The sequence below is a fragment of the Alosa alosa genome, chromosome 18 (assembly GCF_017589495.1).
Source record: "Alosa alosa isolate M-15738 ecotype Scorff River chromosome 18, AALO_Geno_1.1, whole genome shotgun sequence".
NCBI lineage: Eukaryota > Metazoa > Chordata > Actinopteri > Clupeiformes > Clupeidae > Alosa > Alosa alosa.
In genome coordinates, this window is record NC_063206.1 from 15499584 (window position 1) to 15516193 (window position 16610).

General features: G+C 40.3%; 2 protein-coding genes across 2 annotated transcripts in view; both read left to right on the forward strand.

Moving 5' to 3' along the window:
* The window catches only part of mertka (c-mer proto-oncogene tyrosine kinase a), a 35542-nt gene extending 24018 nt beyond the window's left edge, over window positions 1-11524 (forward strand). The window contains exons 17-30 of the mRNA XM_048270366.1: window positions 453-568; window positions 881-1061; window positions 2511-2665; window positions 5410-5545; window positions 6229-6385; window positions 7103-7191; window positions 7485-7580; window positions 7699-7779; window positions 7944-8036; window positions 8471-8589; window positions 8788-8897; window positions 9232-9391; window positions 10147-10283; window positions 10543-11524. Of these exons, the coding sequence (XP_048126323.1) occupies window positions 453-568; window positions 881-1061; window positions 2511-2665; window positions 5410-5545; window positions 6229-6385; window positions 7103-7191; window positions 7485-7580; window positions 7699-7779; window positions 7944-8036; window positions 8471-8589; window positions 8788-8897; window positions 9232-9391; window positions 10147-10283; window positions 10543-11035 (2123 nt within the window). The 3' untranslated portion in view covers window positions 11036-11524. The remainder of the gene's footprint in view (window positions 1-452; window positions 569-880; window positions 1062-2510; window positions 2666-5409; window positions 5546-6228; window positions 6386-7102; window positions 7192-7484; window positions 7581-7698; window positions 7780-7943; window positions 8037-8470; window positions 8590-8787; window positions 8898-9231; window positions 9392-10146; window positions 10284-10542) is intronic.
* Window positions 11525-11864: 340 nt separating this feature from the next.
* The window catches only part of tmem87b (transmembrane protein 87B), an 11123-nt gene continuing 6377 nt past the window's right edge, over window positions 11865-16610 (forward strand). Inside the window, 7 exon segments of the mRNA XM_048270418.1 lie at window positions 11865-12048; window positions 12905-12965; window positions 13152-13243; window positions 13603-13737; window positions 13863-13919; window positions 14129-14182; window positions 14385-14478. Of these exon segments, the coding sequence (XP_048126375.1) occupies window positions 11881-12048; window positions 12905-12965; window positions 13152-13243; window positions 13603-13737; window positions 13863-13919; window positions 14129-14182; window positions 14385-14478 (661 nt within the window). The 5' untranslated portion in view covers window positions 11865-11880.

The following is a 16610-nucleotide window of genomic DNA, read 5'->3' on the forward strand; positions in this document are numbered from 1 at the left end:
TTTTTATTGAGTATTTTGTGTGCATAAAGTTTAAGTGTGTGAACAGACTAGCATTATTTTTGACATACCTCAAATGCATTAAAACAAAAGCAATGAGCCATTTTTAAAATGTAAGGTGTAGAAAATACAGCTATTCATGTGAAGATATAGGGGATAAAATAAAATAAAAAGTTGTTAGAAAATAAATACTGAAGTAAAGTACCTGTAATACCTGAAACTTGAAAATCGTACCTGAAAATGTACAGTACGTACATGTAAGTACAGTACAGTATACAGTGAAATGTAAGTACAGTACTTATTTGTACTGTGTTACTTCCCATCTCTGAAAACAAATGCTGCTGATGATGTCTGGGTGCATCATCAGACGGTGTCTGTGAAGAGAGAAAGAGTAAACACTTGCATTAGAACAACACATTTGATTTTTGAAAATGTAACCTAATGTAACCTCCCAGGTCTGCCAGCTCGTATCACTGGCCTGACTGTGACGGAGCAGGGCTCCAATAGGTTGACCCTGGCCTGGACGCCGGGGCACAATGGCTTCTCTCCCCTCTCCAACTGCTCCATCTCGGTAAGGTCCACAGTAATGTTCCTTCCTCTTCAGCATATCCTCTGGGAAATGGTCAAACCATTAGTGATCAATGGTCAAGCTCATGAATGCCAAAACAAAATAAAGATGATGATGATCATATCTTAGCATGTCTAAACTGTTAACAATATTACTTCCCTTCATGCATGTCTTGTGTTTTAGGATAGGTTGTCATTACGTCTGTGCTCCATCTAAATACTCAGTTGACTAGTTTAGGACTACACTAGTTTTGAAAGCCTGAAGTACCCTGAAGGTCTCATAGTGATTTCTCTTCTTGGCTTTTGACCATGGCAGGTGCGTGAGCTCAACAGAAAGGACAATCCTACAAGAGTGGTCAATGCCCACGTGCCACCGTTCCAGCACGATGTGACCGGGCTGAAGGCCATGACCAAGTACAACATGAGTGTATACTGTACCAATGAGGTGGGCAAGTCACAGCCCAGCACATGGGTCAAGACAGAGACGCCTGAGGGAGGTGAGCAACCCACTCCACAGCATTTAGGCTGCTTCCTAAGCAATTACCAATATACAGTACATCCAAATTACACTGTGTAAATGAGAACTGAGAACTGAGCTCTGTAGGTAAGTTAGAGCAAACAATCTAGAGAAAAATGATGCCCTGTGGAATATCCGTTGATGAAAAGAACCAAATGACTAGCAGACTTCTTTTGCACTAACAAGTAGCCATCTCTAGCCTGGCGGGCCATCCTATATCATTGAAATGTATAGTCTGGAATCGAACCATTCACCTCGCTTAATCCAAGGGGCGGGCAGAGAATTGTCTTTCAAACTGCCTAGGCATGCAATAGGCCAGCGCTTACGACCCCGTATCATTATCCGGTCGGCAAAGCGGCAAATACATCCTTCTTCGAAAGGAATGACTTAAGTGCATTGTGTTGCTCAACTTTCAAAGAAAAGAACAAGTCCAACTCCTCCAAAGTTGACGCCAACGCTGATTCAAACAACCGCTCTTCGTTCGCCATAGCCACCTTCCTTGTTGTTCACTGTCGCAGGATGTCGTTATCCTGTTAAGCCCGCCTTAAGACTCTAACAAAATAGAGCTGTGATTGGATGACGTCCACGGCGTCAGCCAATAGAAATCCCTATGGTTTGATACTAGACGTACAGGCTGAGCAAATTAATTTGCCGCCGCTAGGGTGCGTCTAGATTTCTAGGCTAAGCCATCTCTTGATTTGTATAGATATCAAAACCATCTGAAAAAGCCTCAGAAATCATGTTAGCGAGAGGAAATGATGCAAGCTACAAGGGGTTCCTGTGTGGAAATAATTGGTCACATCCCCTCTGTTCCCCGTCAGTGTTCCTCTGTTGAATGGCAGCAGGGGTGGACTCCTGGTGGCTGTGTGTTGTTCTTGTTGGGTGTGGCTGCTTAGGATTTCCTCCATATTCCTAGAGGCCGGGAAGATATTTTTGGGGGTTGATGTAGCATAGTCAAGGTACATTTCAATGCTGTACACAGTGCAAGGCAGTGTATTATTGCTGCACTTAATCTGAGGTTGAAATATCAAAGAATGAACACATATGTTGAGAAACTGCTGATAATAAATAAAACAAATAAATAATTATGTTAATCCAGTCATGTAATTGGCATTACTGATTCAGCATAGATTTTTATAGATTTAGAAGGCTTCAAGGGTGTTTACAGTCCCTGAAAGATTCATGCCACATGTTCTAGAACAATTTTTCACCACAGTAACATAACACCCGAGTTTAGCTGATTATGTTGAACTAAATCTGCAGACTTGAGCATGACCGGATGCATTGCTGGGATTACGAGTACAACTAGTGTGATGTAGCAATCAGTGACTAGACAAAATTAATTTGAACTTTACTGAGGCAGAATCTAAAGTGTGTAACTGGATGTGTTGGTTTAAGTTGACGTTTTGTCCTGATTTGACTTGTGCAGTGCCCTCAGAGCCACCCCGTAACGTGTCCGTGCAGCTGAACGAGTCGGTGATGGTCATCCGCTGGTTGCCGCCACCCCCAGACAAGATCAATGGGATCCTGAAGGGCTATGACGTTATCATCAAGCATGGTGTGAATGGCACCCACTTGAACAAGGTGAGTGTCATGCTACGTCTGCACCTTTGGGGAATAACACGTGAATGCCAAGATGAGAGTATATCTTCCTCAGAGTGCTGAATTGTATGTCCTGTGTTTGGTGGACTCATTTGTAATAGCCTTAGATATTGTGTGTGTGTGTGCCTGTGTGTGTCTGTGTGTGTGGGTGGGGTAGGGGGGGGTGGGTGTGTGTGTGGGTGTAAATCTCACCTGGCTTTAACCTTGAGGAAGCCTGCGGAGAAGGTGAAGTTAAAAGGGGGTTTTGGCGAGCTTCACTCTACCTCTGAACTCCAAAAATATTGTTTCATGTTCTCCTTTTATGGTGGGAAATTGAAATGTTGGGAGTGGTTTTAGAATAACAGACTTTGTGGGAGTTGTCAGCTTTTGTGATGTTCTTGAGTTTTGTTACATGTTCTCAGTTGTTTATCAAATAGTCGTAAATGGTTTCAGATCATCTTAACTGTTTCACAGTAAATGGGGGATTTTTTGGTAATGTGCAAAACAAGACTTGTTCAAACAGCATTTTCAAGTCATTGGGAAGTGAAATATGAAGTGAAATGAAATGATGTACAATCACGGTTTGTTCATGGTTTTAATATAAATGATCATTTCAATATCCATGAACAAATTAGTAACCTTACCCCTGCTCAGACTCTCTCCTTGCCTTCATCTTCTCTTCTCATTCTCATAATGTACAATGTAATGTAATTTCATTTGTGTACAATTGGACCCAGTGCCTTGAGGACCTTTGGGCTATTCTGTTTCAAGCAGAAGTGGTCAGAAACAGCTGGAGTCATTTTTTCTAGTGTGGGCATGTGAAGAAAAAACTAGATCTCAAGTTTCGATGGTTTCAGCCAAATCTTGAATCTTTCCCACAATGATATAGTAATATAGTCGATTGCTTACTAAAACAAGGAAATTAAAGTGCAAGAGTTCAGACAAAACAAATAATATACAAAGCACCAGTATAGTGTCTGAATAGCTATGCTATAATGCGTAACTGATGACAAAATAAAAAGGAAAACCTCTAAGAGGAAAAGATGTTAGAAAGTCATAATAAGTCACACTAGTTTTTTGTATGAACTTTTTAATGTGTCATGAAGGCTGATGCCGGAGTCATCAGATGTGTGTTTCCTTTGTGAGACATCGTGTCTGTGTACTCTATCCAGTACAATGGCCAACTTCCTACAATTCCTGCTGACGTAGGCCTTACAGGAAACTCACAGAGAGAAAAACGGAATTGTCTCTCTCTCTCTCTCCGTCTGTCTAGCTTCTATTCATTAGTCACCACTGAAAGAATGGAGGGATATCACAAAAGACTTCACGCACACGTGTGCCCCCATATGCTTCACTGCCCGTCATCTACAACAGTGATTCTCACACACACACACACACACACACACACACACACACACACCACACACACAACACCCCCTGAAACAACAACAGTGACGGGAAGCATGCGTAATAACTGTGCCCCTCTCTTTCTCCCTGTGATCACCTGTTCCTCTCCTTCATGTGGACTGACGGTGGATGGGAGAGGCTGTGTTCTAGCAGCTGGACTGCTAATCACCAGACACTCGCTCATTTAACGGGGTGTTACAGTTTAAAGCCTTTGGAATGTTGTTTTGGTGAAGACTGTAAGGTAGTCTCTCAATGTCTTCATTAAATGAAAACCATAAGTGACCAAAAACAGAATCGAATCTTGCAGAGCAGGTGTTTTTGGTTAATAATGTAATTGTTGACCATGAATGTTCTGCTTTGTAATCATGCCTCTCACCATAAGACTAGTGTGTCTGTGGCCAAGAGGAACACAGATGTTCTTTGCATTATGCAATAGCACCCTTTAGCTATCACATGTCCCAGAAGGGCCCTGCTTAACTCCCCTCAGTCAGCAGTGTGGTGAAAAAACAAGACTCTTCCCCTTTATTTTCCCGACACATTGCTGCAGGCTCTGGTAGGAGTGACCTCTCCCACACTGACTTGGTCAAGAGCCTTGCTCTGGACTCTTCCTTAGAGTTCTGCTTTTTTTTCCATTTGACAGAATATCAACAACACTGTTGGTTAAACTCATGACCATGTTGTGGTCAAAAGAATGTGCCTTCGCAACTATACCCAAGATGACAGTGCCATTTAAGTTGGCCTCCCTCAAGTGCATTGTTGCAGACAAAATTGGCTTGATAGCGCAGTGGTCAGTGTGCGCCAGGACTGTGAAAGGCCACATTTAAATGCTGAATTCTCTATCTTGGTCAATTTCACAGTAGGTGAATGCAAATGTTCAAGAGAGCTACAAGGCACAGTGAATGTGGTGTAGAAGTAGAACACTGAGGCTCAGTGAAAAAGTCTTCAGCAAGTTCAGCTCTTTTTAATCTCTCTTTTGGGTATGTTACTATTAAATGCATTGCATTGCAAGGCTGTATAAAAGGTGCTATATAAATCAGGTTTTATTCAATTTGTGATGAACCATCTTGATATTTTATTGGTACAATCATCAACAGACTCATAGGATGTACATAATGACAGGAAATCTTTCTAGAGGTGATAGTCCGAGTTAGTCCAAGTGAGACCGTGACGGATATCTCCACTCCTGGAATGCATCTTTCTTTTCTTATTAAAAATCAATATAGTTTGATCGGACCTTTTATACTCTGAATCTGAGTGTTTTTTTTTTCTCTAGATAAAACTATGTGCTTATCTGTAGAATTGTACATTTGATCCATATTCTCCTTTTGTGCTTGCTTTAGATTTCTAGCCCCACAACCGAGGCCACATGGGTTTTGTCTGCATTTAACACAACCTACAGCATCCAGATAGCAGCTCGCACACAAGCAGGCAGTGGAGCTCTCAGCTCACGCTTCTGGATACGAGTCAACCAGTCAGGTAAACCCACCACCCCACCCCACCCCACCTTAAAGATGATGACCGTTTCTGATTTGTCTGTGAATTAATCAGGAAGCTTGAACTCAACAATTTAGTCAAGTTTGAATGTTAAATGTAAATCATCTGGGCAATACTGTTAGATATGAACAACCAGGCAGAAAGCTGAACCTAGGCACACACACATCTTACTGAATAGTATTTTAGTGACATACTACATACATTTAGAGCACTATGTACAATGAAGTGCATAATCAGTACCACACAGTTTACAGTATTTGCATGTTTTCAGCAGAGAGTAGTTTTCTAACCTATACAAGGTTTCTAAACAAATATCCGTTTTTTTGGTTTACAGGGACTAAATTCATTTCCTTTTGCATTTCACACCAATTTTACAGTGAAAGAGGAATTTTTCCATGGGCTGTTATTAACATGTTTGTCGTCTAAACACACTGTTCACAGAGTAAATAGAAGAATCAGTGAAGATAGTTAACCAGACTAAGACTGTGTTTTGTGAGCTAAATAGACTACAGTGCAATGGAATAATGATAATAAATTGACCATTTAGTGACCATCACGATGAAGTTGTCATTGCCACACAAGACCTTTTAAAATGAAAGAAATAGCTTCTGTCATGTCACTTCTGGTCTCCCGTGAGTCACCCTTTTTGTGCTTGGCCTTTTCAGCTTCAGGCACGGCTGTGATTCCTCCCTTCGGCCCGGACAAGCACGGCTCTGACTCGGTGTATGTGGTGCTGGGGGTGGTGTGCGGCATCTGCCTGCTTATCGTGGTTCTCTGGGTCGCCGCATGCACCCGCAGCAGACTCATGGAGACGCGGCTGGGGTGAGCTGAGCACACATGCAGACATTTGGAATAACATCAACTCTGCTCTTCTTCAGGGACTTTGTATGCGCATGTCCAGAGTAGTGTTTTGTTCCTCTCCAGAACTGTCCTGGTAGACATGCTATTAAAATCAGCAGGGAGAAACATCTGCCTTTCCCTGAGGGAGGGGGCTTGAGTAGTTTGTTGGGGTGGGTGGTGGTGGGGATGAGGGGGGCGGGGGGGGGGGGGGGTGTCTGATTAAAATGAGTCTGTATCCGGTTGCTTTGTCAATAAAAGCAGTATGGTTTCCTCTTAATCATGTGGAGGTAGTAGCAGGCAGAGCAGGTCTGCTGCCAGGGCTCGTAAATATATCATTATCTCAGCAAAGCACACAACGCGCAGTACAACCACAACACCCCCCTTTCTGGCAGCTGCCTCCTAAAGTTCTTCCATGGAATTCACTCTTGTAGTTAGTGACTCAGTCTCTCCAACCAGGATACTGATAAAAAGTGTGTCGCGGTCTGCTGCTCGCTGTCACAAACAAAGTCAGTCCCAGTGGGGTGGAATCATCTACTCTTCCTGCCATTTCATAGTAGCAGAGGCTCCCATTCTGAATTTGTACACAATTGTTGGCATCTCATCTACTCCCTGCTGTCGCTGTACCACTGTGTTTGTAATGGATGTTTCTAATTGTGTGTGTGTGTGTGTGTGTGTGTGTGTCTTTGGCTCCCCCTACAGGCAGCTCTTCACAAACGAGGGGAAGTTTCAGCCCACAGTTCAGTACAGACCCCAGAGGTCTTATAACCGCTCGGCCATCGAGATCACATGTAGGTCAAAGCCTCTTATTTATGTAGTGGTGTGAAGTGGAAGTATTTGGATTGGTTTGATTTTTTCTGTGCATGTTTGTATAATTGTTGAACGTAACCCTTTTGTAAATAATTGTAGAATTATTTAAGGCAAAGTCCTTATCTATTTTCCTCTTATTCATGCAAACGGACATTTGAGCTCTTTCTCTTGAAGACTTCACTTGAGGTATTGCTGATGTGCTAGTGATCTGCATCTCATCTGTGTGTATGTGGGTGGCTGTAATGACACTTGGTGTATCCCCCCTCCTTCACAGTGGCCAACCTGGGTGTGAGCGCGGAGCTACAGGCTAAATTGCAGGACGTGATGATTGTGAGGGCCCTGCTGTCCATAGGGAAGATCTTAGGAGAGGGTGGGTGTGCTGTGCTGTATTGTGCTGTTTTCTCAGGGGGGGCAATTACGGTCACATTCCTAACATGCCAAATTAGCCACAGTGTTTAACTGCAACCCTCTCCCTCTTCTCCACACAGGAGAGTTTGGGTCGGTGGTCGAAGGTCATTTGAGGAAGCCAGATGGAACTTCTGAGAAAGTGGCAGTGAAGACAATGAAATGTAAGCTTCTTTGAAACCCTATGTTTTGTTCACCAAAATAAAGCGATATATTAACAATGCAAGATCAACTATACAAAATTGTATAGTTGTACAGTATATCCATAAACCACTTCACCTCATTAGGTCAGCGAGTTGCCTCTAATAGAGATGCTTTGTCATTGTAGTGGATAACTTCTCTCAGAGGGAGATTGAAGAGTTCCTAAATGAGGCAGCCTGCATGAAGGACTTCCACCACCCGAATGTCATTGGGCTCATGGGTAAACATCTGATATGTATAGTGTTAAAATAAATTCTATATGACCCATTGCCAATAAGTAATTAAACAATCCTCCATCCTCCTCCTGACAATAACAAATCTGATGAATATTTGAAGAGTTTGGTTCCAAAACACTATATCCACCGTTTTAATGAATTTTCATAAATATTTTTTTTTACATTTTGTTTTTGAAGTAATTTCAGTAGAAATGTAATTATTGTTATTTGATTCATCTTTACACAATCAAAACAACATAAACTGCAATTTGATATTACCTAAAATACACATACATTAATTAAATATCATGACTTTTGAACCATTTTTTATATTTGCATGTTCTACAATGTTTTGAAATGTCCATGCTGCTATGCTTTTCATCAGTTATTGGAAGTGTTGGAATATAAGAAATGGTGCGTTTATCCCATGTTCTTTCAGGTGTATGTTTGGAGGTCGGCTCTAATCATTTTCCGAAACCCATGGTCATTCTACCCTTCATGAAGTACGGTGACCTCCACAGCTATCTGCTCCGCTCTCGACTTGGAGAAAGTTCTGTGGTAATCACATAACTCATATTGGGTTTGACTTGTGTGCAATCACTCACACAAATGCAGTTACATTAAAATTGCAAATCAGATCCTGTTGGCAGAATTCATAAGCATTTCCATGAGTTTGCAGTGAGAGCAGCCATAGTGTAAATTTGGCACAATATGATGAGCTGACGGATGATGATGAAAGCATTCCATTTCTTTCAGTACTTGCCCACACAGATGCTTCTCAAATTTATGATTGACATCGCCTTGGGTATGGAGTACCTCAGTAGCCGGAACTTTCTGCATAGAGATCTTGCTGCGCGAAATTGCATGTAAGTACTTTCCTAAATTCCCCAAGAGAACTTTAAATAATATGACATATGTTTTTGTGAAGAAGATGAGGCGATTAATGATCATGTTTTTTTGCTGCGTAATCTTATTGTCATGTGATATTATCTGGGATTATATAGTATTAAACACAGTGTAAAGGAGATACATAGGCACACATCCCCAAGAGTTCTTGGTCTAAAGAAGACCTTGAAGAAAGTTTTTTGTGATGTTCATTTTCATTTTCACTTATTGTTAGGGAAGATGGGTAGCTTCCAGGAATTGCTTAGCCAAATAAGTGTGAAAATTAAGTGTGAAAACATTCCTTTCGTTTCCTAGGCTACGTGATGACATGACCGTGTGTGTGGCAGACTTTGGCTTGTCAAAGAAGATATACAGTGGTGACTATTACCGGCAAGGAAGAATAGCCAAGATGCCTGTGAAGTGGATAGCCGTGGAGAGCCTGGCAGACCGAGTCTTCACTGTGAAGAGTGACGTGGTGAGAATCAAAACGCAGTCTGTGAGCAAAGTTCTTGTGCATGAACTAACAGCATCATGTGGCGTGAAACAGCTTTTAGTTGACCCACCGCTGTTTGTGCTTAGGATCTTTCTCTGGTATTAAATTTGCAAATACATTTTGCATAGTTATTAAGCAACCTGTAGTCAGACTTTAGACTTTGCACTAAATACTGCCAAGTATTTAAATTAGGGCCCAGAATCTTGTACATGTGATTTAAAAGTTCATGTCACCGCACCGACCCTTGTGCTAATAGCTCAGCTTAGTTCAGCTGTGAACTAAACTATATATATATATTTATTTTTTATTTTTTTCTAAATAATGTCTGCATATATTTTGATGTACTGAATTTAGGATACTCTCTATTGCAGCGGTTCCCAAAAATTGTTTTCCGCGTTACCACCACCTACATCCTGACTCGGCATGCGTACCCCCACCATCCGACAAATAAAAACGTAACACATTCTATTGATGCATTCCAGGCATCATGTTAACATCAACAAAATCAAAATGTGCAACTGGTCTATGAGCTCTCACACTAAAAAAACAGTGTGGAGAACACATTATGAAACAAAGAACAAAGAGAACGTAGGCTTAAGATTTTTTAAAACAAATAATTTTTAGCACCTTTCCGACATTGCCTTTTTCATCTCGCGTACCCCCTAGTGGAAGCTTGCGTACCACAGTTTAGGAATCCCTGTTTTTTTCTGTAAATTTTAATACTTCCTTCCCTGTAGTGGGCCTTTGGTGTGACAATGTGGGAAATTGCAACACGTGGCATGACACCATATCCTGGGGTCCAAAACCATGAGATATATGACTACCTGCTGGACGGTCACAGATTGAAGCAGCCAAATGACTGTCTAGATGAACTGTAAGAATCATGCTTTTATGACCTTACCTAAAGTCTCTCTCTCTCTCTCTCTCTCTCTCTCTCTCTCTCTCTCTCTCTCTCTCTCTCTCTGTCTCTGTCTCTCTCTCTGAGTAGAGTTAGAATCAGAGACAATGTAATATGCCTTTCAGATTTTCGTATGATCAAAGCTAGCACAATCTCTGGTTTATATAAAGACGTGTACACTACACACTAACTAGCACACCCTCAGCATGTTGTCAAACCTCATCTTTATTTCCAGCTATGAGATCATGTATAGCTGCTGGCGGGCGGACCCTCTGGACCGGCCTGACTTTACCCAGGCGAGAGAGCTTCTGGAGAAACTGGCCGAAAAGCTTCCGGAAGTTTCCAGCCGCGAGAACCTCATCTACATCAACACCAGCTTCCCTGAAGAGGACCCGACAACATCAGCAGGAGCAGCAGCAGAGCCTGCTGAGTTCCAACTAGACGTGGGTCCGGTGGCTTGTTCATCACCAGCCTGCAGCCGGCAGAGCATGGACACCTCCATCGTCACCGCAGACATTCACGAGAGTGGCAAGGAGGACGAAGAGGGGGATGAGGATGACCGCTATGTCATCGTCATCTCCTCAGAGGACCCCTCTGTGACGGGTGGTCCGGCTGCTGTGAACGCGCCACTCTTGTCCAGGGAGGGTCAGGACCAGGCCCTTAGTGACTCAGATGCATCTGAGCGAAGGACAGAACAGGGCCCAAGCGATATCACACGCTTACTGTGATAAGTGAAACAATTCCAGTGTTCACCTCCCATAATAGCCAAAAAGTCTGGAGACACTATTAAAGATGATCAATTTGCCTAGTCTGTTGGTTGTGTGATGTGATGCCTAATGCCAGTATTTTGTTAGGTCATCATTGTTTTCAATGGTTTGATTCAAAATTCAATAGGAAATATTTGTGCCCATATTGCGAAGACATGCATCTGCCTCCTGTCAAGGATGCTTTTCCTTGATATGAATTAATTGTGGGTATTTTGTGTGTGTGTGTGTGTGTGAGAGAGAGAGAGAGAATGAGAATGAGTGAGTTCTACATGTGATTTGTGTGTATATATTGTATTTGTATATGATTTGTAAATGAGTCTTTTTTCTAATGAGTCATTTTCTATTTACCATGCTCTACTTTTGTGAAGATTACTTAAATTGTGTTATGTGCTTAAAATATGTGAAAAGAATGATATTATATAAAAATATAATAAACTGACCAAATGTTAAGGAGGCTAATAGCCTATGTTCATACCACTGCTTCATTGAATTTCTTATAGGCTATCCCACCTTAAAATTGTATTCCCTTTTGTGATGGCGAATAGGCCTAGTTAAATCAAACCTCATAATGTAGGCTAGCCTAGTCTTGATGAGCAACCTCAGCAATCAAAACTTCTGGTTAATAAAACTTGAGCTGTAAATCAGAGAAAATACAATTCTGCAATTCTGTTGCTGTGGTTGCTGGTTTGGCCCCTTACACACCACGTCCTCAGGATTCAGGTAACACTGACGTCGCTCCTTCAGGTGAGTTGGCAGTGACCACTGACCTACGTTGAATGTGTTAGCTAGCTAACGTTACTAGCCACATGACAGAAAATATGGCTGCCTCTGTGCAGCACTGTGTGATGGGCTGCTGTAGAAATATTTTACAGAAGCCTTGGATGCTGCTTCTCTCAGGGATCCTAATAAGTTGTTGTGTGACCGATATTGATGCAGCCCCGGAGACTGGGAAATGGACATTTACCATTGTCAATGTAAGTATTGTTATCAATTCGTTAACACAAACCTGTCTTATTAACGTTAGCAAATATTAGCTATCGTTAACAGCCACCGTTGTGCGGCAAGCTCGGTGTGATACTTCACCCAGCCTAATCAGTTAGGGAGTATGTGCCAGCTTTTTAGCAACGTCTATCTTGAAAGTGATGCTTTTCGTTTTGCGTTGCGACTCTTTGTGAGCCAAAATGTGATTGGGATCTAAGGTGGTCTCTTTGATGGAGCCTGCCAGCTGCGCTATGCTAGCTGGCTAGATAGGTAGCTGCTAGCTATTTTAGTAACGTAGTATGAATACTTGTATCAACACTAGCTAGTCACTGAACTTGGATACCAATCATTATGTTACCTGATTCCACCAGCTATCTAGCAAGTACAGGGTTATGACAAACACTTTCAGTTGTTGCAGACAACAATGTGTTGGAATTTGTTATTACTGTAGCTAACCGGCTAGCTTGTTAGCCAGACTATAGGCAACTCCTAGAATCTAAATGTCTTGGCAAGCGTCTACAGACAGTGGGAATCATAGATGTTATGGGAAAAGTTCTTTTGAAATAAGTAACGCTTTTGTTGTTTATTATTTCTCTATTTAAGTAGTCCTACAGTATATTACCATTTCATGACACACACTGAATTATTTAACCCAAGTTAGCTTAACTTCCCATTGAAATTACCTCTCCAGTGTCAGTGGAAAGCTTTGTAAAGCGACACCAAGTAAGGCCATTAAACCTGAACGACACGTTTGACTGATAATAACGAGACATTTGCAATAACAGTGAGTTGAGCCTTTTTCATTTTTGCTGTAAATATATCTATGAATCGGCTTTTATTCCGTTTTAGACATCCAAACCGTTTTTTATAAGAAAATCCATGTACAGTGGAACAGATATAACATTGACAGGTATGTGAACTTTTAACTAATCCTTCAACGTGTGTGACTTTTAAGCGGAGCATAACAATATCACAAAATAATGTTTCTTTTTCCACCTATTCCCTCATTTTTCAACCAACAGCACACACAAGCTCTTTAAAAAAAATATTTGTTTAATATGGAACTTATTCTTGCTGTCTTATTTCCATATCTCAGTACCATATTTCAGCTGTCCAGAAGAGGTGAAATTCACCATTCATTGGTTTTTAAAGTTCTACCCTTGTCACAATGAGTTCAACAACCTTGAAGTAAGTCATACTGCTCAGTGAGTGTAAAATGTCTGCTCATGATTTAATAGCATAGTACTGTACAAATCTGTCACTGCTAATACACTGCACATATATTATTTATAAAACTATAAACCACCTTCTGTAAACCAACTGTATACTACTGTCTACAGTACAATCGTGCCCTGTCTATGCACCACCTATACTTTGTATTGTTTGCACTTTGTATTGTTTGCTTTTTTGCACTTCTGTACTCTGCACAATGACAATAAAGTTAAATCTAATCTAAGATTAATCTAGTTTAATCTAATCTTACTGTAATTGAACAGCATTGTGATTGCGATAATAATTATTATTGTTGTGGGGGCTTCTGTCTTCAGGAAATGTATGAACGGACTCCTCTAGCCAGGGGTGATGGTCTAGACCCCAGTCCATTAGGTCGTGGGGAATACCTTGAGCATGAGTATAAACCCATAACTTGCTATAAGGGGATGTCCATGTTTGCCAGTCTAAATGTAAGTTCAGTCCGCATTCAAAGTGTGGCAGTTGCATGTGTAGATGCCTTATGTTTTTTTCGTTCCATTACTGAAACTGCACCCCTTATCTGATTCATTTTCATGTAATTTCTTTCTCTCCTCAGAAAACAAAAGCGGAACCCCGCATTGTAGAACCACCACTACAAGACAACACAGTACATGTGAGAGGTCCCTTAAGTCCCAGTTCACAATATTTGCTTAAATGGAATTTCAGTATTCCTGAATGTATGAGAACAAATTTTGCTTAAATGGAATTTCAGTATTCCTGAATGTATGAGAACAAATTTTGCTTAAATGGAATTTCAGTATTCCTGAATGTATGAGAACAAGTTTTGCATTTTTGTTTGTTTCCCCATTTGTGTCAAATTAGAAAGAAAACGACACCAAGTGGTTGACTGAAGAAGCGGACAAACAGGGAGTTCCGGTAAATCCCTATTTCTGGAGATTATGCAAATACTTTTGTCACCATGAAATGTTTACATTGCGCTATTTGCAAAATAGTACAATACATTCAGTACAACTGATTCCAGATCATTTGGTGTCATATTAAATAAATATTAAGATGTAAGTTAGTAGTTTGCAGTCCATGAATTCCCCATAATTTGATAACGGCTATCTTCCTAAAGGCTGATGTTATTGCTACAACATGGAGAGACGGTCCTTACTTGCTGGTAGTCAAGATAACGTCAACCAAGCCAGAATCTGACTGGAATTTGACAGGTGAGCAGGACTGCTGTAGAACTAGATCTCTTGTGCTGAGCTGCAGACAAACTTAACTGATTTTGAATCCTCAATATGTCCTGAGTAAGGGAAAAAAAGCCCCGAAGAATCCCGATAGGGGAAAGTTTAAAAAAAGACCCAAATACACCCTATTCATGCGCCTATTCAGTTTTTTTCTCACGTGAATAGGGGAAAAAAATTAACCTTCACATATCACCATGAAAATTACTGAGTTGATTACTTGCATCAAGACAAACAAAAAATGTATTACAAGTTTTTTTAAATTGTTTGTTAACATGGGCAAACAGGGCATAATGTATTTACGTATAGTTAATATAAAATACCACAACGGAGCTAATAGTCCAGGCAAAGGTCTAACCCAAAACTAATTGCAACAGAATTTATTTTCACATTTTTATATTTCAATTGGTGATCTTTACACCATAGTAAAAGACCATGAAAATCCAGTTGGTGGAAATACGTTAAAATTAGGGTTGTTTTATGCATTATTCTTCAGCAAATACTGACAAAACTGTAATTAGAATGTTGTAGAATACACATTCTAAAGAATATCTGACCCCATCTAACATTACATGGAATTTTAGAATCTTGCATTGTTGAGAAACATTCTTTTATTTTCAAAGAGTGAATTTCTTTGGCTTATTTCAGACTGGTTTGTTGCAGAATTGGTGTCTATTTTTACATTGTGGCCCTTTGAATCAATGGAAATGGTTGTTGAATCTTTAAATAGAGCCAAGTGTGTTTTTGCATGTAAGTGTTCCACAATATGTAATCTGTACAAACACATAGTTAAGCATTATTCAGCCTAGGAAAGTGGTTTTGGTGTTTACGTAATCTGATTTAGAGGTCACTGAAACATACAGTATATCACACTAAAGTATCAGTCCATCATTTTGCAAGTCTTATAGTAATTGACCTCTTGCCCAGGGGTTGACTGATATACTGTCTGTCCAATCAGAGGGGCCTGTATGATGCCCCTTTACTTTGCACAATTTTTGTCTAAAACAATAATCGGACAGTACAGTATGTTTATGTTAGTGAATGCAGGAAAATTGTGAAGGCAAAGTTGAAGATGGATATGATCATGTCCTAATTCGACAGAAGGGTGCAGATGGGATAACTGCAGTTAGCCTCCAAGTGACTCTATTGTTGTGACATCTGGCAAAAATGCTATACTAATAAATATAGTTTAAGATTAATAATTAACAATGCATGCCTATGCATGGATCATGGTTTTACCAAAGTCATAGAACAGTCAAAACTATACATGTTCTAAAAGTATATGCACTGTACATGAAATATAGCATCAATCAACTTATGTCCCATCTTCCTCCATACCATGCATAACACATACTCCTCTATTCTGTATAGGTGAATCAAGTGAACAGCTGATACATTTTGGCCTGCACTATTAAGGGAAACAAATTAAACACCCTAAACTATATATTTTCTGAAAGCATATACCCTCCAGAGGAGATATAACACAATTTAAGACATTTCCCATCTTCCTCCATGCCATGCACAATACACTGACCTCTATTCTGTAAAGGCGAATCAAGTGAACAGCTGATACATTTTGGCCTGCACTATTAAGGGAAACAAATTAAACACCCTAAACTATATATTTTCTGAAAGCATATACCCTCCAGAGGAGATATAACACCATTTAAGACATTTCCCATCTTCCTCCATGCCATGCACAATACACTGCCCTCTATTCTGTAAAGGCGAATCTAGTGTAAAGTGGATACATTTTGGCCTATACTGTCCAGGGAAAACAAATTAAACACCATAAACTATATATTTTCTATAAGAATATACCCTCTAGATGATATATAATACCAGTTAAGACATGTATTATCTTCCTCCATGCCTTGGACAATTTGTTTGTCAAATGTTGCAATTAGTTTTGGGTCACTATACATTAGCTATACATAATTACATTATGCCCTGTTTGCCCATGTTAACAAACAATTTCAAAAAACTTATAATACATTTTTTGTTTGTCTTGATGTAAGTAATCAACTCAGTAATTTTCATGGTGATATGTGAAGGTTAATTTTTTTCCCCTATTTGCATGAGAAAAAATCTGTATAGGCGCATGAATAGGG